The sequence below is a fragment of the Meleagris gallopavo genome, chromosome 7, assembly GCF_905368555.1.
Source record: "Meleagris gallopavo chromosome 7, MGAL_WU_HG_1.1, whole genome shotgun sequence".
Taxonomy (NCBI): domain Eukaryota; kingdom Metazoa; phylum Chordata; class Aves; order Galliformes; family Phasianidae; genus Meleagris; species Meleagris gallopavo.
Window position 1 is genome coordinate 28,426,561 of NC_139410.1, and position 24,593 is coordinate 28,451,153.

Genomic DNA, 24,593 nt, shown 5'->3' on the forward strand with positions numbered 1-24,593 from the left:
CAGATGAATGCTTTTGAAGAGCTGAATGGCATTATAGATGATCCGTGTTTAAGAAAAACACAGGTACTGAATTCTTTGAGGAGGAGTCACGATCTGTCTCTTGTGATATTTGTCTGCTTAAAAGGACTGAAAGACTGTATGGGTGGAAAAATAAATTCCTCTGTTGTGACCCTATTGCTGTGTGTTTGCTGAGCAGCACTGACCACGTGCATGCTCGTAGTTCTCCATTTTATTAAGATTCAGGCTGACATGTGATAAGTTCCATTTACGTGTGGTATCTTAAGAATGCTTGGTATGTTATTATCATTCTTCAGACTTTAACTTCATCTGCACACAAAAATGTATTTCTCATAAACAGGGAAAATTGAGGCAGTCCAGCAGGCTTTTTCTTTATCTCCTTTCTTCCTTCCTGTGAAAGAGTGTAGCAAGCAAGAGCTTCATATAAATTCCAGTTTATAAGAAGCAAGGAGAACTTCCTGGTTTTCTTATCTTCTAATGAGAGGCTCTTGAGGGAAACCACTCTTAACTCTCTTTCCCCCAGTGCATGCTACTAGTACACAGCTTTCAAGCTGTAATCCTCCTGCTTACAGAGGAAAGCTTGTATTTTGTCAATGTGAGTTTTTGCTTCTGAACTTGTATCCTACTAGTGAAGAAAACCTACCTCAGATTAATTTCTCGCCCTGATCAATTTGAAATGATAATAATTGGCTACATATATCGTGTAAACGACATCTCTCACAGGAAGAATAATTCCTATCCTAAAGTGAAAATGTAGATTATTACTCCTGCTCTAAAAAATGTAGCACCACATATTCTTTTCTCTTAACCTCCTTTGTCCAAAATTTGATTTAGGATGTTACTTCTGGACACTTGATCTTAATTGCTAGGCAGTGAGGGGTATAGCTAACCCATGCTTGTTCAAGAAAGTCTTTCTTGGTGAATGTAAGTTGTTGGTATGTAAAAGATCATTTTCTGGAAACGTGGCTTTCTGTCATTTTCTGGAAGGCTGCAGGATCTTAACAGGCCTAACATGCCAGGGCTTATAGGAATTGTGTATTTGATAATGACACTTCACTCAATTCATAGCTGAATTCAAGATTCACTTACTAGTTATAAATCACAAGGCAGTCCCCAGGTGATACAGAAGCTCTTTCCTCTGCTTAGAGTTGTGTTCCAAAAGCTTTTGCACTGTGCAAGCTAGTCCAGTGAACTCAATGGCATGAATTTAGCTGAATCCTTCTGAATAGGAAGAATTAAATTGTCCTGGCTTAGTGCCACAGGCTGTAAAAATTTTTTCTTTTTAAAAAAAAATGGGGGAAAAAAAGACTTAAAAAGTCAGAACCCAGTGAGCAGATATGGTGCAGTTCTTCCGCGTGAATTCTGCTTGTGTTTACAGAGGAAAAGTATGTACACAATCTTGTGTTGAAGTGTGCTTTGCAATTTATAGCTTATATTTTGAGCTCTCTTGTTGTCAGCATACTCCCTTCACTTTCCAGGGATTTCCAGGGATGTTTATAGCGCAGAAAACTCATTTTGGCTCAAACTTGAATCCCAAGTTGGATCTGATCTCTGATGTGACCTGCTGCACAGGCTGTCAACAGCTCACAAGATTTATCTTCTCTGACAAAGTATACTTGAATCTCCTGTGGCTTTTTGTGTGGTCTTATAAATATCTCAAGAAATGTTTTTGTCTTGCAAAGGCATGTGGTTCTTGAAAACTTCATAGGCTCAAAGATGCACTGTTTCATGGTGGGGCTGTAGTTTGTGAAAAAGATCAATGATCTGTAACAGGAAAAAATAGTTGAAATGTGTAGAGCCTAGATGTAATGGCTTCTACCTGGGGCAGAGCCAATACTCATGAGGTCACATCCTAGTGGTGTGCTATGTCAGTGCTATGGACTAATGAGAAAAGACAGATTCTGTGCTGGGTCGTAGCACTGAGAACATTAGAATATACGCTGAGCCTGGAACATTATCTGTTCAGCTTGTGATTGTGTCCAATTCCAGCCCATTTGCCCCCACTCTGACTGCTCACCTGGACTGTGAACAGTTCAAGCTTGCTTTGTAGAAGAATGTTCACAGACTATGTAGAAGCTACCTGGACTATCTGTTTGTTTTAAAGTGTGCTCCCGAGGGCATCTTTGGAGTAAATAGAAGTATACCTGACTGCATGCAGAGTATAGTCATGTTTTTGTGTCTGTGCTGTAAGCACAATACTTTCTGGAACCAAAGGCCTGTGCCATAAGTAGTGAAGCAGAGAGACAACCCTGATGGCTCATATAGCGTAGTAGTGTTTTGAGTATAGAATGTGATATAATTTTTGCTGGCTGATAGAATGGATGTCATGGTCTGGTGAGTTTGAGCTACGCTGACTGTTCCATGGTGTAAACAGAAATGCCAGAAAACCGAAGTTCCACTGTTTTGTGTACTACTGTGTTTTTGCTCTATGTTTTACAAGTACAGTGTTGATAATGTTTAACAAGTAGTAATGATGAATACTATTGAAAATCTAATTACTTAGTATTCTGGTCACACGTACATTGTAAAAGTGTGTTACTAGCTAAGAGTGTGCTACTGTGAAGTAGCAGCTTCCTCCTGCTAAGATATGAAGTTTCTCCAACTCATTATTAGAAGGGGTAGGGGAGGGCTGTAGATCTTTTGGGGGAAGTCAATTATTGATTTATTTTTTTCTTCCTTAAAATTGCAAGCTAAATAAATAATGCTAAAAGTGATACACAATTATTTGCATTTCAGAGACTCGTCATTTTACTTTTTGGAATACATTTAATTGAGATGCTAATATTTGGATCACGCAAATCGATATTGGTAGAATTCAGATGAACTTTACTTGTGGTTGTGAAGATTTCATGGTGTTTATAAATCAGTTTGACAGCTGAGAATTCCTAGTAGTTGAAGCTTCAATACTTTCCATACTTGTTGTAAGAAATTAATTAAAATATAAAAGCAATTAAGTATATGAGAAGTTGCACTGCAAGCTAACTATAAGGGAAATCATGAAGGAGCACAACTAATTCTGCAGTACTGTTTAAAATCACATACATAGAAGTGTTTTTTGGGGGGGATATCAGGCCCCGTTCTAAGAAGCGTGGAAGGGGAGTCAGTTCAGTCTAAATCACTCTGTAATGTGAACAGAGTGACTCAGAAGTGGTTTGTGGTGTTCAGTATAAGAAATTCAGCAGAATGAATGTTGTTTAGGTGTTCACATGTGAAAATACAACTGCAAGGGTAGCCATGTGATTTCTTATAATTTCTTAATAGTTGTGTGATTCAACCTTTCATTCGTCTTTTTAATTCATAGAGGAATGGCCAACACGATGCTTATGCAATAGCTAATGCACAGTCATTTTATTAGGAGTAGGTCCTTCACTTACCATCTTCACAAATAATTGTCTTGTTTGTGTTTTTTCTTTATTGTATTAAAAACAGTGATGCAGCAGTTCAGTGTCGGCTGTTGTTGTCTTCCTTCCTTTTCCCACTGATGCAGATTTCTTTTTCAGTGGCTGGTGAAACGTGCAATAGAAACAAGGGAAGAAATGGGGGACTATATCCGTTCTTACTCTATATCACAGTTTCAAAAAACTCATAGACTTCCAGAGGTAAGACAGAAAATAGTTTGCTTTTCTGTTACAGTATGTAGAATGCCTGGGTGCAATATCAGCTTCACAGCTCTGTGAATTGTTCATCCCAACTTTCTTTCTCTGTAGTGTAGTAATGAGATCCCCTAGAAGGACTGGGCTTGCATAAACATCAGATACTGTATAAGCAGAGACCAGAAAGACTGCCATACCTAGCAGATGTGAGGAACAAATATTTTTCTGCTATAGGAAATCACTAGCATTTCACCAAACAATTGGTCAACTCAGTTGGAAAGTATTTGACAAATTTGTTTGCTAAACTTATTACAGTGGTTGAGATTAAGTCTTCATTCCTGGTATTTTTAATCACCTCTGATGTCTTGCAGGATGATGAATTTATGCAAAGAAAAGAGAAGGCTATCAAAACAGTTACTGATATCTTTGTAAGTAAATTATTATTATTTTCTAATGATCAAGAAGCAAGCAATTTTAGTAATGAATGATAGTGTTTGGTTTAATTCTGCTTGAAGCATCTGCTTCTGGATTTTTTCCTGAGAAGGTCCTATGCTGAATATCATTCTCAGGAAGGGCTACAAAAGACAACACTTGATGTTGGAAACCTTTTAGGTGTACATTATTATATGTAGGTGAACCACCAACACAGTGCATGGTGTTCCATGCTATCAAACAAATCACAAGGTTGCTTACAGGTCATTCAGCCTTCACTGGGCTGTTTGTCTGAAGCCACCAGCAACTGGACTTAATCTCCATCGTAAATGGGTATTATTGTTTTATTTGTTCACCAGTATAACCTTCTAAATGGAGGGAACAGAAGATTTAATTCATGAGATCTCTTAAGGTGTCAACACGAGTGCAGTCCAGAGGAATGTGCAGAGTGAATTTTAAGGGGAAAAAGCACACAAGCTTTCCTGTCTGTAGAAACTGGAAGGAAGGGTATAATTTCAAGACTTCTGCAGGTCACCTTTAAATTGCCTTACAATGGAATTGGAAGAGAAATCAACTTTCCTAAAAGAGAATCACCAAGTGTGAAAGATTAGGCTGTTGTCTGAATTCATCATTAGACCTGTGCTCTAAGGACCTGCCCTTCTTTACTCAGAGGGACAGTACAGTGTGATTTATGGTCCCAAGGTTAGAAAAGGGAATATTAAATATCAGTAATGGTTATTAGAATAAGTACTTCCACTGAAAAGTGAGTGTCTTATTAAATGGAAATTCTCTTACAGTGCCTTTGTTCAAGTACTTGATTGGCTAATGCCAAGGCTAATGTTAATGGCACAATGGCTATGCTTAATATATAATGTACTGTATAACCGTAAAAGCTATGACTTTCATTGCTTTTCTGTGGGTGTGCAAATGCATGTTGTGGGAGTTTCTTGATGGCAAAAGGCTTGTTGATGTAACTGGTAAAAATGTAACAAGGTTTGAAACAAGGATGACAGAAATTCAGATTGGAAACAAGTGAAAAATTGCAAAGAGTAACTTCCAAATTCAGGAGAAATTTGCTGAGGAATTCTATTGTCACTTGTCTAAAATCTCTACTTTGGGATTATGTGTGTTTGAAAGAGATTGAAAGCTGGTTTAGCAAGGTTAAAGTTCAAGAACTGTAGAAAATCATAGTTTGTGTTATATAAGAGATTATATCAAGCATAATCACTTTTATTTTCCTTTGCAACTTCTTACGTTGAATCATTTGTCCTGCGTGAGTAGGATTGTTTGAAGTTAAGCATATTAAAAAAGCCTATGTAAAAAGCACACGCTTCAACTTCATCTTTTATTTTAGTTCTGTGTCTGTTTTAACCATTCTGAGCCTGGCTCTTGAGGGGTTTTAAATTATTCCAATGTAAAACGAACCAAAGGAAATAAAGCCGTTGCTTTTTGTTGTGGACTGTTTGGTGATGATGAGGAAGTTCTTCTCTGCTGTGATGAAGGTTGGAACTCCCTCTCAGGAAAAAAAAAAAAAATGGATCAGAGTAAATGTCAACTTGTGGTGTCCCATGAATCCTTGTTTTGTTGGTGGATTGTCATCCAGCTCTAAGATCACCTTGGGATAATAGCGTGAGATTTTAGCAAAAGATTTATTAAGATATTTTTGTTCCTTAAGTAGCAGTAGGATCTGCTTTAGTTCTTGTGACTAGGTAAACCTGTGGTGACTGGGTAGATAATGGTTATATTTAATTAATATCATTACAAGTAGAATTAACTAGTAAAAGAGGAAATATTCTATACCTTGGCATTATCAGGTTAATTGTAGAACCTTCATTACTTTTTTCAGTAGATATTTGTTGTGTTGTTTCTCATTTTTCTTTAAAATCTGATTAAGAAGAAGGTTGAAGAAATAATATTTCTTGTCAAATAACTCGTTCTAGTTTCTTTAAAATGTGGAAAAACAGATCCTGCAGCAAAGGAAATGAATTTAGTGTAAAATTTTGTGTAATTCCAAAAAAAATGAAGTATCAGGTGTTGAAGTACATTGAGTTTAAAAGCAAGCAGTGTTAAAATGCCACTGTAAGTAGTAATGCTTTGCATATTTATTTATTCAGTAAAAAAATGCAAGCTCTGACTTCATTCATTGTCTTGTCTGACAGGAAGTTTACAAACCCCAGAGAAAATACAAACGTCAGAAGGGAGCTGAAGAACTACTAGATGAGGAATCAAAGGTTCACGCTACACTTCTGGAATACGGCAGGTGAAAGACTTGTTTTGTTTGAGGGTTTTATGTCGTGTACGTTTAAAAATTGATCGTGTTTTGTTTTTAATTCTATTTGAGAATCAAACTTTCAGATTTACTCCAGTCAGGTTTCAGGCTTACTTTACTCATCCTGTTCTCTTGTGAACTCTATACTCTCTCTCTCTCTCTCTCTCTCTCTCTCTCCATATTTATATATATGGACAATGAGCCATTGTACCACCATTGGGAACCCATTTTCTGACTTTACCCCTTTAGTGAGTTATGTTTATTGAATGTACTTATTCTTTGCTTCTTAAAAATGGCTTATGCAATGATGGCAATACTGTTAATGCTTCTATATTAAAACAGCTTTATACATATTCTGTCGGAGGTGATGCTCTATCACTTTGCCTACGCTGCTAAGCTTTAAAATGCAGAGAGAAATTAATGTTGGTGAATTCTTGAAAACTTGGAGTTATGCTGTCATAAAATAGGACTGAACTTAAACTTACCCCTTAAGCATGAGTGTTGAATAAATGGAGAACAAGTGACAGTTACACTTTTAACTTCAAGCTATTAAAGGCATAAATAGTCATGCTTATGCACTAGTTAAGGAATTAAGGAGTTGTAGCTGTGATCTAGTCATATAGAAAACATCACTCTTTGTGACTGGATATGCTGCAGGTTTAGTGCTTCCTAAGTGTGTCTGAGTTGCTCATCTCTAAAATTTCTTTCTACCTGATTTTTCTTTAAGATAGTATTTCTAAACTAACAATATAATTCAAATATCAATTTTTGCCTGTCTAGAAAAAGAGGTAGAAAATTGTGAGTATATCTTTGAGACTCTGAACATTGAGCTTCACAAAGAAATTACAGTTTCATCAAAGCACGTAAGACTGTTTTTCTGAGGAGTACAGATTGTACTTACAGTTTCCTAAGGCCTTTCTAGAATTCAGAAGCTAATTGTTCAGGATTAAATTCTGACTGGAAGGAGAACAGCTCTTTTGCCCTTTATGTCACAACATTGTAAGAAGAGTCTAGATGTACAAATCATACTGGAAAGAGTGGACTGAGGTGGAATTGTTCTGTAAATATGCTGTAGTACCTGCTTATTTCATTTATTTAAAGGATTCCAAAACTAACATGAACCTGGCTTTGGATGTTAGTTTCTGTTTAATGAATCACTTTTTAGCGGATCTGATCAGTAAAAACTGATAGAAACTTAATTTGTTTGTGGAAGTTGGAGACAACAATGTGTTTATTTCATGTTACTGTTATTCTTTTAGGAGGTATGGATTTAGCAGACAAGCAGGAAAAACAGAACAGGTGAAGAACTTTCGAACTTTTAAAACATACTCAAATTTTTGGAAGAATTGCATTGCTTTTGTTGGAGCATTGGTTGCTGTAAGATCTTAAAGATACACAACATCATATTTTGGGTTACACAATTGACTTGTGGGGTTGGTAGTTCTCAGAAGACTATGGAATAATGGATCTGTGCCAAAGATGTGTCTAGCCAGCCAGGGACACTGTCTTGAAGAGCTAGAATAATTATGAAGTGTGAAAAGGCTGTCATGAAAATGAAATGATGTGTGAGCCTGTTCCAGTAGCTGAAATGTTTCCATAACTGGAACATGGTTTATATCTGGTTTTTTTTGTTGTTGTTATTGCTGTCTGTATTAATACTTTAGATTACTGGAACTAGATTTAATATTTTCTTAATTTCTCTTCAAAAGACTGAAGATAAGAAAATTATGCTGCCCTCAGGGCTTACAGCAGCAGGAAAAGCTGAGCCTTGTGATGAAGATGACCTTCGGGCAGCTGAAGAGGTGTGTCATCTGTCTAAATAGGCATAGATGAAACTAACTTGTGGGGAAGGAAACAGCTATCACTGCTCTCCTCTATCATTGTCATTTGCTTCAGGAAGGAAGATTTCTGTGCTTACTTTCCTGAAGAGAATATGGAACTTGAAGTCAGTGTGCCAAAATTAAATGTTTACTGGTATTTAGTAACAAAAAATTAAATTCTATTTTGGACTCTGAGCGTATTTAGGAGGTCAGGGTTTGATTTGATACGGGGAGCTTCAGGCTAACTTACAGTCTGTACTCTTTTCTGTATTTGGTAGTTTCAGCCACCTCTGAGTTAACTTTAGCAGATCTACTGTCCCTTTACTTGCATTAAAATACACGTTACGTTATATTAGTTGTATATATATGCCACTGTCAATAGCCAGAGATAAGTTAGGTAATAGAAGATTTGTGTAATACCTGTTATTTTATCCTAGCTTCGCATTAAAACTCTGATGACTGGAATGGCTGCAATGGCAACAGAAGAGGTAAACAACGCCTAAAATTGATACAGCTTTGTTTAAATTGTGGTTGGTTATGTTTTAGCAGTCACAGTTCGTATTCATCATCAGTGTTTCTACTTTGTCGGGCTCCGTAGTACGTTATGATACAGGGGTGAGGATACTCATGCAAATTTTAGTACAGTCTTCTCCAGTCTTGAATTGTTTTCATTCTTGGAAAATAGAGCAGCACAACATTATCATTTTGGCACTTGTTTTCTAGTTGTCATTCACTCTTTATGGTAATTATTCCTAAAATCAAGCTATTTGTGAGTCTGAAGTCTTGGAATGATTATGCATTTAAGTGTTCATGAAGAGAGTGCATGAAAAGATGGTTATATTAGGAAGACAGTAATTCTTAACGAGGCTGATAACTTAATCCTGGTAAAATAATGTAAACAAGTGCCTCTTTCAAATGTTATTTACAAGGAGAATTTAAGGGGAAAGATGTCACAGTGCTATCTTATGAAGATAGCCAGCTGAATAATCATTTAAAATTTCATTTTAAAATTGTATGCATTTCATGGTGTTTTTCAAAGTGCTGATAAATATTAGAAATAATACCATTAGTATAAGACATTTGGAAAAAAAACAACTGACTTTGTGTTTTCAGTTAAAATTCATAGTTGCCTGCAGTAAATCTATATGTAATGGAACTTCTAGACTGCAGTAATCTTGAAATTTCTTTGGGTGAGAGGAATGGGAAGAAATTCACATTTAAGAATTGTTTCAGTTTATTTTGATACTCAGAAGAAAAGGCATTATTTTGTCTGATCTCAATGTTGATTGAAATGTGAAGAGCATGGTGAAATTGCCCTGTGAAAAGAACAGGCAGTTCCAAAACTCTCAATGTTATGTTGCTTTGATACAATTGCAGGGCAAGTTGACAGCAAGCACAGTAGGACAGATAGTTGGACTCCAGTCGGATGAGATCAAGCAAATAGTGTCAGAATATGCTGAAAAGGTAAGTGTGTTTCCTGATTAAGATTTACCAAGTCATGATTGATAGTTTATTAATTAAAGCTTTCACATCAATTGCTGTGATTGTCTTAAAACAATACTGTTTTATATATGCTGTGGGTGATAGTACAGTTAGGATTTAGAGAACTATTTCAATGAGACTTAAACATGCATAACCTTCTGGCAGAGCATTCATTTTTAATTATGTTCATGAGCATCTTGGGTGTTAAGCAGCTTCTTAAACTTCTTTCGGGATAAAGGGCCTGTGCCCATATCTGTTGAAGTCAGAGATGTAAACTCAGTGCTTTTTATAACGTTAAGTACAGAAATACGGACACAGGGATCTTACTTGCGCTCGTTTCCAATTATCACTTGTTCTGGATCTGTCATTCTCAATCTAGTATTATAAAAAAAAAACCCAAATTTTTATTGCTTTAAAAGTCGGGGGTGTATATTAGCTCTGTTCATTGTGTTCACTGTGATTGTTTTCTTTACAGTAATGTGAGAAGAAAATCTAGCTCTTCAAGCAATTAATACATATAATACATCACTGCCAGTTATGAGTTATAGGTTGCTCTTATTTGTCCAATAGTCTTCTCATATTTCTTCTTTTTTGTTGACACTTATGAGGTATGGAGCTTTCCCATTTGGGAGATAAACCCTATAACTCAACGGAGTCTATATCAAATTCTTGGCCTTTCTTTATTGTAAAAGATTGGAAGAACAGAAGTCCAGGGGTCATATTTCAATGTTACATTTCTTCTGCTCTGAGAGAAGGCAGCAAGACCTTGACTATTACAGTACAACAATGATTAATACTCTGGGAAGTAAGAACTGATTCAAGTCAAGCCAAAAACATATGGCTTTTCAAATCTACTGGATTTGAAAAGAAAAAGAAAAAAAAAAAAAAAAAAAGGGTGTGTGCATGCATACACCAGGAAAAGAGAACTAAGGATGTTACCAAACAGCTTATTAAAGCAACAAGAGCACTCATATAATGCTCTAATAATTTTAACCCCTTGTAACTATTCCTAGTCTGAAGAACGGAAGAAGTGCTTATTTGTCTGTCAGAGTTTTAATAGAATCCACAGGTGCATTTCCCGTGAGGAAAGCTGGCAGGCGGAAATCTAGATCTGATTTTGCCATTTGTTAAGACTGTTCTTACAAGATCGTATTTTTGCTGAAGATCAATGGACGCAGCTTTCTGCTCACCCCATTAACTTTGTAAATTCAATGGAATGATAGCTTTTTATTAGCCCATCCATTGCAGCTTTTTAAAGGATAATTATTCGAAGCAGCTTTGAATTTTACTGTATTAGAGGGATTATCCCTCTGATCATTTACAGATATTCCCATTCATAGTGGAAGCTTTGAGACCTTCAGTGCAAGTTCATAGAGAGGAACGCAAAACATACTGATCTACATTCTTTGTAGATTTGACACTAATCTCAATTGCTTTCCCGTTTTTCTTCTGATCATGTTTATAAAACATTGGAAAAACAGTTGAATCAGATTGAATCCTTCTAGGAGGACATAGAAAGTACAGTGAGAAAAAGCTGTTCCTTCTATGTTTTCATCACAACAATTTTTACATTACAACTAATGCCATGTGAGAAGTTATTTCTAGTAGAGAAAACCTAAATATTTTATTAATGCTATAGATTTCTATTCTCAGGCATAATAATTAAAATGAATATGTGCATGGTAGAAACGAGGAGAAATGGAGTATGGCCGCACTTCATACACTTCCTCAGAAGACTTTAATGAATTTAACTGGAACTATTTGTTGCCAAGAATGTTCTATATGGATTCATATTATTATTTTTTTTTTTGCGAGATCAATCTCAGATTGGTTTAGCTAACATTTCTTTCTCTCACATTTCCAGTTTTCTTGGTTTGCATGTAATGTGTGTAGTGCCCATTCCAGCACCTGATCACTCTTTCAGAGAAGAAATTTTTCTTATATCCAGTCTGAACCTCTCCTGGCATAACTTGAGGCCATTCCCTATTGTCCTATTGCTAGTTGGGCAGGAGATGAGGCTGACCTCCACCTCACAGCAACCTCCTTTCAGGGAGTTGTAGAGAATGATAAGGTCACCCCTGAACCTTCTCTTCTCCAGACTGAACAATCTCAGTTCCCTCAGCCATTCCTCTTAAGACTTGTGCTGCAGACCCTCACAGCTTCGTTGCCATTCTCTGGATGCGCTTCAGGGCCTCAGTGTATTTCTTGTAGGGGCCCAAAACTGAGCACATTGTGCAAGTTTTGTGCACACATGTGGCCTCATGAGAGCTAAGTGCAAGGGATTGATCAAATCCCTGGTAATACAAGAAGTAAATCTTGATGTGTATCTTTTTAATATAGTGTTGCAGGTGTTGTTTGGAGGCATTATTTCTTCTCCTAATTAGGTGGAAAGAAAGTACACGAATTGTTAGGATAGATGTCAGAATTACTTCACAAAAGTAGAATAAAATTAAATAAAAGCTTAGAGAGGTAAACGTAATTACCTCATTGAGTATATCATTGTCATTCAGCTTGCTGCATCTATGCCAGTGTTTCAGTATCTAAAGACAACCGTTGGATGCTTTTGAGAGTTCTGGATTTACGTATTGAGGTATGGATAATCTCCTGTTCAAGAAGTTGAGGAAATACCATACTGAAGCATGCTTATACTGAAGTAATGCTGCTGCGTAAGAGGATTTTCAACACGTTTGGTTTTGTTTGTGGTGCTGCTGTTCTTGTTTAAAAACCTTAATAGGTTTAACTGTGATGCTGATGCAGTATACTACAATTAATCAATTGTTGCAGTATTCTTATCCATTCGTACAGCACCTCACTAACTTATTTTACCTAATCTTTTGGGATGTAATTTAGTTATTTGACTGCTTTCTTTCCTTGGCATAAGTTAAATTGATAAGTTACTGTGGGGTACACAGTTCTCGATGAGGAATATCCCGAGTGTGCTCCAGTTTGGCATCTCCTTAGCTATGGTAGAGGCAAAAAACATTGACATGATGTTCAACAGTCTGTTACTGTTCTTTATTTTAGCAGTCTGAGCTTTCTGCTGAGGAGCGACCAGAAAGGCTTGGAGCTGCTCAACAGCACAGAAGGAAGGTGGCATCTCTGAATAAGCAGATTTTGCAGAAAACCAAACTCCTGGAAGAGGTAAGAATTGCGTGGGGGGATCAAAGAAGAAAACACTGATAAATGTGGGGCATGGCAGGAGAGACTGGTAAGTGAGCTTGGCAGTTGTGGGTGAGTCTTGCAGCTGTTTTGTGCTGTATTCTTATAATCTTAAAAGCAGGACGGATCCCCAGTGTCTGAGATGTTCAAAATCATTTTTTTTTTCTGGAGCAGATATTTTTGGCCTTCTGCAAAATTGTAGCATAGTGTAGCTGCTGAATTAGTAACACAGAATATTCTTGTAACTTGGTGTATGCTGAGTGGATTACCTTTTAATTTCTGGTGCAAGTCATTTCCTTTACTCATTTTCTTGGTTTATGCATAAATGTATTTGCTTCCTTTCCACATACTGCTGAGAAGGCTGCAGTTTGCAGTGGAGAGAAAATAAGATTGTAAATCACAGATGAAACAGTGGAGTTCTTAATTACAAACCTACTTTTAGTTTCCAGATGAACTTTGTATCCACAGGAATATTGAATGAATATTTTCTTAGTTCTGCAATGTTCTTTGCCATTTTAACAGTTGAGGGCCATTGAGTTCTGTGTTGGTTATTTTCAGTACATAGCAGTCTGTGTTATGTTTTTATAGAGAAGGAAGTACTGGCAGCTGTAAGCCAAATATAATTCTTTCATCACTGTACTAAAGTAAAAATTTCCTAGCAGATCTTCTTATCGTTTGCCAAAGGCAGCTTTTGTGGGGTAGGATAGAAGAAGCTGAAATCAGTGGTAGTCAAGACTTCCTCTTAAAATGTGATTGTGAAATTCTCATTTCAGTACTGCAGTAAGTTCTGGCAAGAGTTCTATCAAATAGTTCTTTAATTTTTGTGTCAGTTTTCATGAAATGTGGACTTTGGGCTTAAATTAGGGTTTTTTTTCAACTAACTCAAATTTGGCCTATTGGTGAGAAATATAAAAATTGTAATAAAAAAAAAAATTGTTGTAAGTTTCCCCATGGATAAGAATGAGTGAGGTGTTCGGTCACAGCTCCACGTTGTGAATGGCAACCTAAAACATCAGGAAAAGAAGTGAATCAGAAAGCCAAACGTGCATTTCTTTATTTGCAGCGCTTCTGCTTATCTTTTCTAACCCTTGTCCTATTTCTACTGTTTCTGCTTGTGATGTTACATTAAACTGTAAGTACTTTAGAGAAAGGGGAACCTACAAACAGGAGGGGAATCAACTCTTTTAAAGGGTCGATAACTGCAGGACAAGGAAAAATGGTTTCAAGTTGATGGAGGGAAGATTTGGGTTGGATGTCAAGGGGAAGTTCTTTACTATGAGAGTGGTGGTGCTGGAACAGGCTGCCCAGAGAGGTTGTGGATACCCTGTCCCTGGAAGTGTTCAAGGCCAGATTGGATGGGGCCCTGGGCAGCCTGGTCTAGTATTAAATGGAGGTTGGTGGCCCTGCATGTGGCAGGGGGTTGGAGATTCATGATCCTTGAGGTCCCTTCCAACCCTGGCCATTCTGTGTGTGTGTGTGTGTGTGTGTGTGTGTGTGTGTGTGTGTGTGTGTGTGTGATTCTCTGTGATACTAAGCTATCTGACAGTGAAGTAGTCTGTGGCATTTTGGTAACTCCCTACTTAATAGATTTTCCATAGTTTCCCAAAATAAAATCAAATAACTACTTGTTTTATTGGTATGGACAATTCTATGGTCTCATGATGTTTTTATGTAAGTCTTGAATTATCCTAGCTTATTTGGAGAAGTAAAAAATGGGACTCTCTTTTTTGCCTGGAACTTGGCTATCATAGCCAGGCTAAATAACTTCAGCAGAGATTCAGTCCAATAAGTTACAAAAGGGATTCCAGCAGAAAAGTAAAAGCTGCTGTTCATTCTAGGACCTAATACATCAAGAAGGACAGGTGGAAAGTATTTGCTACTAGTAATTGTTCAGATTACTTAGAATAAAATGGACTCAGACAAGAGAATACTTTGATTGTAATGATTTGCCTGTTGTTTAACAGATAGCCATTATCAAGATGTCAAATACTGTTACTCTCTGTTACAGATGTAATTAGCATGAATTTAGAATCATACTCTGTTCTTTCTCTTCATAATAGCTGCAAGCTAAATGTGCTGATCTACAGGCAAAATGTACCGAAGCAAAAAAGACATTAAGTGAGGTAATCTTTTTTTGTTTTTCTGTGTATTTACTCTAGCAGAATTGTTTCTGAGAATTCTTTTAAGAAGTTTTATATGGAGGGATTTATTAAATGGGGAAGCTGATTGATAACTTTTATGTTAAGAAAGTTTTGAGTTTGTAAATTTCTATTTTTCTGTTCCCAAAGAAACTGATAGATTTTATTTATTACATTACCTAGAAGGGGAGACCTTTTTGTGATACGGTTATGAGGATTACTATTAATTACATTTCTTAGGTCAAGAGTTACAGTGAAAAGCTGGACAAAGAACTAGCAGCCTTAGAAACAATAGAATCCCAAGCAGATTCTAGGTAAGTCTGCATGTTTGTTCTCCTTTGTAGCTTTTGAAGTTATAAAAAATGATGGTTTTAAAATAAGTCATTCGTTATGTCTTGCTTTTTCAACCTAAGCAAAGAATTATTGTTTAGAAAAATAAATTCTCTAGCTTTCTTCCACTAGTCAGAAGATTAGCAAGTAATTAATTCAGAGTGGAAAAATCTCAATCTGTAGTTGAAAGTAATTGTAGATATTCAAATAAAGTAGAAGCACAAGTAACACTAAACATACATTTGAGGCCTTCCTATTTTGATATTCTTTATATTTGAAACCTTAATCTTGCATATATTAAATAGGGTGCTCTCAAAATTTCCACAATAATGAGGTCAGAATATCACAAAACGTCAAAATTCTGAGGTAGTATCAGATTTTTCTTTATACTGTCACGATACTTGGATTTTTAATTTACATAGACTTTATTGTAAAGTTCTGTAGAACTAAGCCTGTTCCAATGTCTTTTAGTTCTCTGTCTGCTTCAGTTAGAAACGAAAAGACTAATGCAGTTCTGCTTGGTCTTCAAATTTAGTGTGTTACAGAATCTGCGAACACTGGTAGCCATGAATGAAAACCTCAAAAGCCAGGAGCAAGAATTTAAAGCACATTGTAGGGTAAGTTTTAGTTTCTTAGATGACAATTCATTTACAACTCGGTAAGCAAGCATGATACTTCTTCCCATTTTGTCCTTTCTTCCCATTTCCCCCATGCCATCTTCTTAGATGAGCCAGCAATGAGCTGAGGAGCCCAGTGTCAAAGTGGAAATCTTGTTGAAAGCCCCTAGCTTTGGAGCAAACCACTGGAGATAGGAAAACTGAGATAAATCTGTTACACTTTGCAGAGTAGCATTTCAGCTTGGCTGTTTAATTGTAGTGTATTACTGCTGTGTTTATGGGCTGCCTAGAAATATGATCAGAGAGATTTGTTTTCATTCTCATCTATTTAAACAGTAGGGGATGGAATTTAATGGGATAAAAAGAAGTGAACAGGCATACTGCACTCTGGTAGATACTGAGCACAGTTTTCCTATATGAACATTTTGGAAAACTCTGAAGAATTCTGATGGAAATGACCTTGCAGCTAACTTTAGGTTCATTCATTGTTAGGAATACCATGCATTGCAGTTGTGTCATGCTGTTGCTGTTGTAGTATTTCATTGTTTCCTTAGCTTTTCGTTTTCTATGTCGCTCACTGAATGTTATACTTAGCAGAGTATATTTGCCAGTATATTTACAAGTAAGAAATAAATCTTTTCCTGTGTTTGATAAAAGTAGATATTCATTTTTATGTAATGAGCTGAAAGCATGCTTAGCCCTGGGGACAGGGGTTGCTTTTGGGTCTTTAAAAATTTTAAAGCGTATTGTCAGCACCACGTTTGTTACACTTGTATGATATCAAGCCTCCATTCCCTTTTTTAGAGAGTAGGTCTCAATTAAAAGCAATATGAACTCCTTTTTTTAAATAGGAAGAAATGGAGCGGCTTCAACAAGATATTGAGAATTTGAAAGCTGAGGCAGCAGAAAGCGGGGAGGAAGAGGTAAATAACAAATGTGTGAAGAGCTTATTTTCAATTTGTGTTTTAAAATGTTGTTTTATGTCTTTCTGACTTGGGCACATTCTAGTTTGGATAAAAAGATCAGTTGCAATTTCTGAAGAATTCTGTTCTCCACCACTGGTAAAGCCACAGTTCAGGCTGATAAACAATGAAGAATCACCACAGTATTTTTCATTCTTCTTGCTAGAACGCATGGGGCAAACTCATGAGTATTTTTGTCCCTTTTACTTTTTTCTTTGTAGTATCAGAGAAGAATCTCTGGATGTTGTATTACGAGCAGTGCATATTTATGGCATAAACAGATCCTCCTCAGAAAATATTTGTTCTGGAGCTCTTTTTTTTTTCCCCTTCAGGTGGATATGTTTGAAGGATGGAAGCACAAGTTTTCAGTGGCTCAGAACACTGCATACATTAGCAGCTATCTGAAATTAGGTTTAACACCAGTGCAAGCAAACTGATGGCAATGAATAATGAATGAACAGAAAATGAAACACTCAACTTAATTGTTTCGATGAGTAAACATTTGATATATTTATGTGCCAGAAATCAGGTAGATTATGGGTTCAGTGATGCTGCTGTCCGTCTGAACACAGCATGAAACAATGAAAATGTAACTTAAATATTTAAAGAAGAGAAAGTGATCCATGCTCATTGCAGGAAGTGTAGAATGCACCAGTTCTGTTCTGTCCTGGGCCTTACCCTTCTGGAGGTTGGTGGCCTTGGCTGTGGCAGAGGGGGGTTAGAACTTGATGATCCTTCGGGTCCATTCCAACCCAAACCATTCTATGATTCTCTGAACTCTGCTGGTGAATCAAAGCGTACACTAAGTGTACACTAAACGTTTGCACAGTGGTTGCAGAGTGTCTTTGGATACACTTCATTTTGCTTAACTACTGAAAGCAGTGGAAAAACAACTGACAAATGTTAAAAACTAAAATCTAAAAGTGTTAGTTTGTGTGCAGTGAAAGATGAAAGTTGTCAAATTTTTAAATGTGGATTATGGATCATCGTTTAAAGAAATAGCAAGCGATGATGGTGTTCTAGTGGGAGCCATTCAGTGATACAAATACAGCCAAAACTCAACTTGCACATTTTCGTAATTGCATCTCTCATTAGTCACTGTAATCCACAATTGTTTTGGGTTCTCAAATTCTAGGAGCCGAATAAGCTCATAGACCAGCAGTACAAAACTGAGAAAGAAAAACTTCAGAAGATCCGGCTATTGTTGGTAAGTCTATGAACTTACTTGGACAAAATGATTCAAGTTTTTCTTACTCTGTCACTTTTAATATTAATTTTACTTTTTGTTGTAATTGAAAAAAAAAAATTAAAAATCACAAATCATTTACAAAATAATATTGTGCCTCAGCCAACACTTAAAAAAATAAATAAATAAAAAAATTGTTTAGTAACAAAGTACTGCGTGGGGGGCTTCATCCATTTTAAGAAGAGAACAAGAAGAGGCTTTGTTTTCTCCCCTCCTAACTTTCTATTCAGGCACGAAGAAACAGAGAAATAGCGATTTTACAGCGCAAGATTGATGAAGTACCCAGCCGAGCTGAGCTAACACAGTATCAGAAGAGATTTATTGAACTTTACAGTCAGGGTATGTATATCAAGCAGGAACGTTCTACTGAAGGCTAAAGTCCCAGAAGGAGGGCAATTGCATTTTAAACTTCTGGTTTGTAACAAGAGCAGTTGCTAATTCTGTGGATTTTAGGGGTTGTTTGATATTCACATTATAGACCCTACTTTCAACATTTTATAAGCTGGCTGTAAGAATTCTCTTGTGGGCAAAACTTGGTGTACAAGATTTTTGGAGTAAATTCTGGTTGTAACATTGATATAGATCAATGACCAGTGTGTTTAGAAAGTCCTTAATTCACTGTATACAAATGAAGTAGATTTAGGTTGCTTTGAATTTCCTGGAACTTTGTTTTCTGTAGCACAAAATAAATGCAGTAACTTAGAATAATGCTGTACTCAATCTTCTGGCCAGGAACCTGCTCTATCCAGGCTAATGTTTTATAAAATAGAGCTGAGAACTTGTAGCAAATCTTCCTGAGAGTTGTGGGTTTGTTTTTTTTTCTTAGGAGATTTTTTCATTTGGCCAGATTCAGGAGATCTTTAGAGTTGCCAAAAACAGGTTTTTGGACTTCTGGGTCCAAGGTATTTTGGACAGGGCAACCTCGCAGGTACCTTCCAACCTCAGTGGTTCTGTACTGGAATGCTACTAAGTTTCAATATTCCATGCTATTAAATATAAATGTGGGTGTGTGTATATATGTATATTATTATCACCGCCAGTGCTGCTACAAGATAAGGAAGAGCTGCAGGAAAGGAGAGGTTTGGGAAACACTTCAATTTGGCGGAATGTCCTGCAAAAACAGAACTAATCAAGACAGTATAAGCCTGTTGGAGGTCCTTCTGTTCATGCAGTTCTTCAAGCAACAGCCTGATTTCAAAGCAGCAGCAGTTGGAAAGTCTCTTTGTGGAGCATACTCAACAGCCCTTACTGATTTTCCAGCCTATCCCAGCCTTTCCTGAATTCCTTGATGCTTGCAGGCTCTGAGTGCTCAGTATGCTTTTTAGAATACAGGGTCAGTTGCAGCAGTGGAAAAGCTCTTTGCTCACAACTCATGCTGCAGAAGTAGTCAGTGTTGGTTTTCTGTCTCCAAAACATTCAACTCTGGGATGTGAACGGCTGTTTGGCTTCAGCTGGAAAATGTCATCAAGCAGTAGGACTTCCTTTAAGAAACTGGATTTTTTAATGGTGTTATGACGTGGCAGGAGAGTTGTGCTGTCTGTTAGTGACTCTATACAAAACCTTAATCAATATATTCAAAAAAAGATCTTGTTTAAAGATGACAACTTGTTAGCTGTTAGAGCTTAATATGATGATTTCAGTCTAATTTAGCTTACTCATGACTTTTGGAAAAATTTTTATCATTAAGTCATTTGATCTTTTTAAACCCCTACTTGTTTTCTTGGTTCAGAATTCTAGACAGTGCTTGATATGTTAACTGAAATAATTTTTGCCAGTTGTTTCTCTCAGTTGAGCTTTTTCCCACCATCTTAGGTTTTCTTAGTCAGTGGAGATCTTAAGAAGAGGTGAACGTTTCAGAGACTTAAGTATGAATCATTATCTTGTAGGCCCAAATGAAAGGTGTGTCTGAGCCTTACTTTCCCCATTGAGCTGTGACCAGCTTTTGCTATGCTCACCTACAACAAATAGCATTTTTTTTGAAAAGAGAGTAGTATGTAATGCTATCAGCTTAAATGTATTGTAAAGAGGGAAAGAAAGCTTTTACTGTTTTAAAGCCTCCTTGGGCATCTTGCACATTCATAGCTTGGAAGATGCAGTTTAATGTATTCTGGTTTCTTACATACGGTACTGTCAGAAAATCTATACCCCTGCACTCTGTGACCCACCAGTGTACAAGTTATCTAGGGTAATTGTTAGCAGCACAGCAGTTTGTATTGTCTAAGGGTAAAGATTGTGAAGGAAGAATGAACGTAAAGAAGCACAGCAGTACATTTGCATAATGTACAGAAAGGACTATCAGTAGCTGGGTTAAACATTGAACTGTGTTGTTTTGGAGTTCAGTTCTCATAAAATCTAGTAGCTCCAAACCCTGCTGGAGGTTCAAATGCAGAGGAAATATTCTTCCAGAGTGTATTAAAGATGCATTCCATTATTAATAGCAATGTATTATACAAAGCCTGTGGAATATTTGTATAGGTTCCATTTCACTCATGCTCTTTTATTCTACTTTTTTTTTTTTTCTTTGCAGTCTCAGCAACTCACAAAGAAACAAAGCAGTTCTTTACTCTTTATAATACACTGGATGATAAAAAAGTATATTTGGAAAAGGAGGTAAGAAAGTGTTACTCTTGTTTTCTAAATATTCAGTCTGTGCAGGAGAAAGTGAAAGCTAAGTAAAAACTCTCTATTTAGCCCTGTCAGAGCTAAGTTATCAGTCTTTGAAAGTAAAATTGAGTTGGTCCATACGAATATTTTTGATGTTGAGGTGGAAATGTTCTGTGTTGCAAAAGGCTTGTTAGTAAAGCATGTTTAAACTGCTCTTTGTGAACAAAACACAACATTTGATGAGCAAATCTCTCTCTGCTTAGTTTGTGAGACCAAGTGGTTGTCAAGTTTATGACAACAAAAAGATACCTGTTTTTGAAGTTACTGAATGACCATTTCCATCCCTTCAATGGTGAATTCTAATATGTGTGCTAGATGGTTTTCAGTTTAGAAAATCAGTAGTTTATATGACTTCTTTTGAGGGCATGTGAACAACTGATGGAGTAGGTCTAAAAGCAGAAATGTTCTTCAGCGATTAACTTACGCTGCATGTAACTTCCAAGTTCCAAGCTTCACTTCCGTGGATATAATTTCAAAAGGCAAATAAACTGTTCAAGCATTTCATTTAGCTTGATGTCAATCATGAGAGAGATGTTTACATGATTTCTTGAGCAGTCATAACTTAAAATGCTTTTAAATTGAACTTTCTATTATCTTTGCTTTGTTTATAGTCTGGCTTTCATTGTTGTGCAGGGTAACACATCAGCATTCTTACTGTGCAACAGTTTTGCAACGTTACTTTTCATTATTTGACTGTTTTGTGGTATAAAAAGTGGTAGAACTGCATTCCTAAACACAAGCTTATTGGAAATATTTCAGGGCCGGGATGTAGATTTGGCAAGTAATTGATGAGTCATGCAGTGATCTCTTTCCTTTTGTAGCTTTGAAATCTGCTCAGGATTTGTTTCATAGTAAAGTCAGGAACAGCTGCAGGTTCTGCAATGCACATGCCTATTGCTGTCGCATTTATATGGAAGACTGTCGATTTGAGGGAGGTCAGTTCAGCTTTCTGTAGCAATTAAAGCAAATGGTTCAGTTTGCAGTGCTTAGATTTTGTTCAGTACATTCCCAAGTATTCATCATAAGGAGAAACTGCTTGGAAGGTTTAACTGCAGGAGACTTGAAGAGGTATTGAAAGCCATGAGGAATCTCATTCATTGCTAATTAGTGAATTTTAGTGCTCTTAGCAATCTTTAGATAGTAAGAAAAAAATAGGCAGTTTAATCAGCTGGGCGAGCTATCCCAAGAGCAACAAAATAACTCCTGTTAATGTTGTTACAGGTTTTTCTTTGTCTTATTTAAGTACAGTGCCCATATCTTGTAGCAGGAGCTACTCATAGTGAGATCAGAATATCACCTATTTTCTTTTTCTTTTTTTCTTCTTTTTCCTTAATTCACAGGTCAATTTGCTGAATTCTATCCATGACAACTTTCATCAGTAAGTAATGGTCATTTTTCTCTTGATAGTAGTATGGCTGGTTGGAAAAATAGGAGGGGGAATGAGTAATGGACTCTAAAAATGCGTTACAATATTTTATTAACTTAAACTATTTAACAAAATAGTTTATTAATTCTGTTTAAGCCAATGTTTGGGGAATTTCAGACTTGGAATTACTTAACTTTTATAGTCAACGTATGTTTTTAATATCTGGCTGTTCAGTTGTGGTTGTGTAAAGAAATTCAGTCTTAGTTTTCCTGGCATTAATTTAAATATCTTTCTCCATTTTGTGTAGCTGTAGTTATATTATGTACAAAACACTAGATTCAGATATATTTCAGATGTTTTTTATAGACTAACTCAGTACTTAAAAGTTTTGATGAAGCGTGAAGTCAAATCGTAGTTCATTTGGACACTTCAGGTCAAAGTACCATCTGTGATGCAGCCAACGTTTATTTCTCTATGGTGCTTTTTTGACTTTAAGGGAAAAAATTCCAGTGTGAATTTTGTCACAGCAGTACAGTAGAGTCATAGGAAAGGAGATGATCTCTTAATTTTTAAATAATTCTTCTTATTATGTCTTTTCATAATTCTGCTGTGATTTGTTTTTTCCTCCTGAGTAAGTAATGATCTCTATAATATAGATTCACCAGGGTTGAAAAGACCTCCAAGATCATCCAATCCAACTGTCCACTCATCACCAATATTTGCCACTAAACCATGTGCCTCAGCACAGCACCTAAACATTTCTTGTACACCTCCACAAACATACACATATGTGCTGTTTTTATGTTGACTCAGAAATTTGTAAGTTTTTATTTTGTTAATGTCATATTCAGAACTACTACTAACTACAATAGAAACAAGCCCAAACAATCAGATATTTCAAGTGTTTTCCATTGCAGCAGGAATTTTAGATCTGTTCTGCTCAGTGATGACATCCTTTTGAGTCCAGTCAGTACAACCCAGTACTGCAATTGACAGCTGGGATTTGGTTGGCTGTATTGATGGGTAGGGCGTGGTATTTTTTTTGTTTCCCTTTACCTGTTCAAGATAAGTTACAAGCCCAAAATTTCTTCAGGGCTTTTCCTGTCAGGACACAAAATACTGGTTTAGAATATTAACTGTTCTCCTGGTTCTCCAATCACCCTCTTTGTATTTGAATCAGCTGCTTTTCTTACAAGTTTGTGCTCTTGGTCAGTTAGTAGCAATTTATTTCTTGAAAACACATGAGAGAGTTGAACTGTCAGAGAGAACTCTGGTGATGAGCTCTGTAGTCTCTGTTCCCATCTGATAGTTTATATCAGCTGAATATCTGCGCTTTTACTTGAAATCAGAGATTAAAAAGATTATTTTTTTACATAAAATTCTAAGTAATGCAAACACTCGGACATCAGTGAATACACAGGGTAATTGGAGGTGAGATGCATTGTCCCACATGCGTATCAGTTTGTTTTTTTTTATTTGTTTGTTTGTTTTCTCCAGAGCAATGGCATCTTCTGGTTCTCGTGAGCAGTTCTTACGACAGATGGAGCAGATCGTGGAAGGCATCAAACAGAATCGAATGAAGGTCTGAGACACTTCTCACTTATGCTAATAGAACCTGATAATTATTTCAGAAAAGTCTCTTGGATAATAACTATGCATGGCAGAATTCAGTATGTGAGGTGCAAATTAAGCAAGCATATAACAAGTATTATTTTTTTCCCATCCATCAGAAACTGCTCACTGCTGAAATGTAAATGAATAGAGTAGGAGAGAGGTACTGTTAACGCTTCTCTGCTGGTGGGAATTTTATATTCCTTGTTACTGGCCGTGTAGTGATGTAGATGCTTGAAATCACTGTATGTGCCCAAAGTCTCACTGATGTCCCTGAGGTCCATGGGAATTTTTCTCCATTTGGAAAATGCACAAGTACAGCTGTGCCTATGTTAGACTCACTTTCTGGTGTTAGGTAGATTTAGAAAAGTGTGTTGTGCCCATGGATCAAGTGAAAGGGTTTTGTGGGTGTGCAGAGCCTAAGAGTTACTGCAGAGAAGACAGAATTGCTTCTGGTAACACTGAGTGGCTGCTCTGTGAAAGTTCAGCCTCAGTGGACTTTGTGTTAAGTGGTCTTGGGCCGATGTGCACACATGAGCCAAAAGTTACTCCAACTAAAGGTGTCCATGGATGTATTTGCATGCAGTGGAATAGCTTTAAGTAGTGCTTGTCAGTAGCTTCTATTCCTGAGAAGAAGGCAGCCAGCTCTATATAAGAGCTGATCTTTCCATTTAGAGACTTGAGTTGTGTTTGTCACAACTTTGGCACAAAGACAAAAGAGAATTTTCATGTGTGGGTCTTGAGCAAGTGAAATTTAAATAGAAAAATTTAAGATGTGTCTTGCTCTGTTTGGTACAACTAGCGTAAACAACCAAATCAAGATCTTGCAGTTTCCTGTTAATTTCACCATGTCATTGTTGATGTAGAACTGTTTGGTGAGCAAAAT

General features: G+C 36.6%; 1 protein-coding gene across 3 annotated transcripts in view; it reads left to right on the forward strand.

Annotated features, from left to right (window-relative positions):
- CCDC93 (CCC complex scaffolding subunit CCDC93) overlaps positions 1-24,593 on the forward strand; it is a 32,873-nt gene that overhangs the window by 5,083 nt on the left and 3,197 nt on the right. For 2 of the 3 annotated variants that reach the window (XM_085227682.1, XM_085227681.1), the window contains exons 5-21: positions 3,519-3,617; positions 3,983-4,039; positions 6,203-6,303; positions 7,572-7,611; positions 8,022-8,114; positions 8,570-8,620; positions 9,510-9,596; positions 12,639-12,755; positions 14,834-14,896; positions 15,152-15,225; positions 15,777-15,858; positions 16,710-16,781; positions 17,956-18,027; positions 18,297-18,405; positions 20,594-20,676; positions 22,071-22,108; positions 23,594-23,678. In XM_085227682.1, coding sequence (XP_085083808.1) covers positions 3,519-3,617; positions 3,983-4,039; positions 6,203-6,303; positions 7,572-7,611; positions 8,022-8,114; positions 8,570-8,620; positions 9,510-9,596; positions 12,639-12,755; positions 14,834-14,896; positions 15,152-15,225; positions 15,777-15,858; positions 16,710-16,781; positions 17,956-18,027; positions 18,297-18,405; positions 20,594-20,676; positions 22,071-22,108; positions 23,594-23,678 — 1,323 coding nt within the window. Of the gene's footprint in view, positions 1-3,518; positions 3,618-3,982; positions 4,040-6,202; positions 6,304-7,571; positions 7,612-8,021; positions 8,115-8,569; positions 8,621-9,509; positions 9,597-12,638; positions 12,756-14,833; positions 14,897-15,151; positions 15,226-15,776; positions 15,859-16,709; positions 16,782-17,955; positions 18,028-18,296; positions 18,406-20,593; positions 20,677-22,070; positions 22,109-23,593; positions 23,679-24,593 lie in introns of those variants that run through there. The other variant, XM_085227683.1, reaches the window with a different exon arrangement.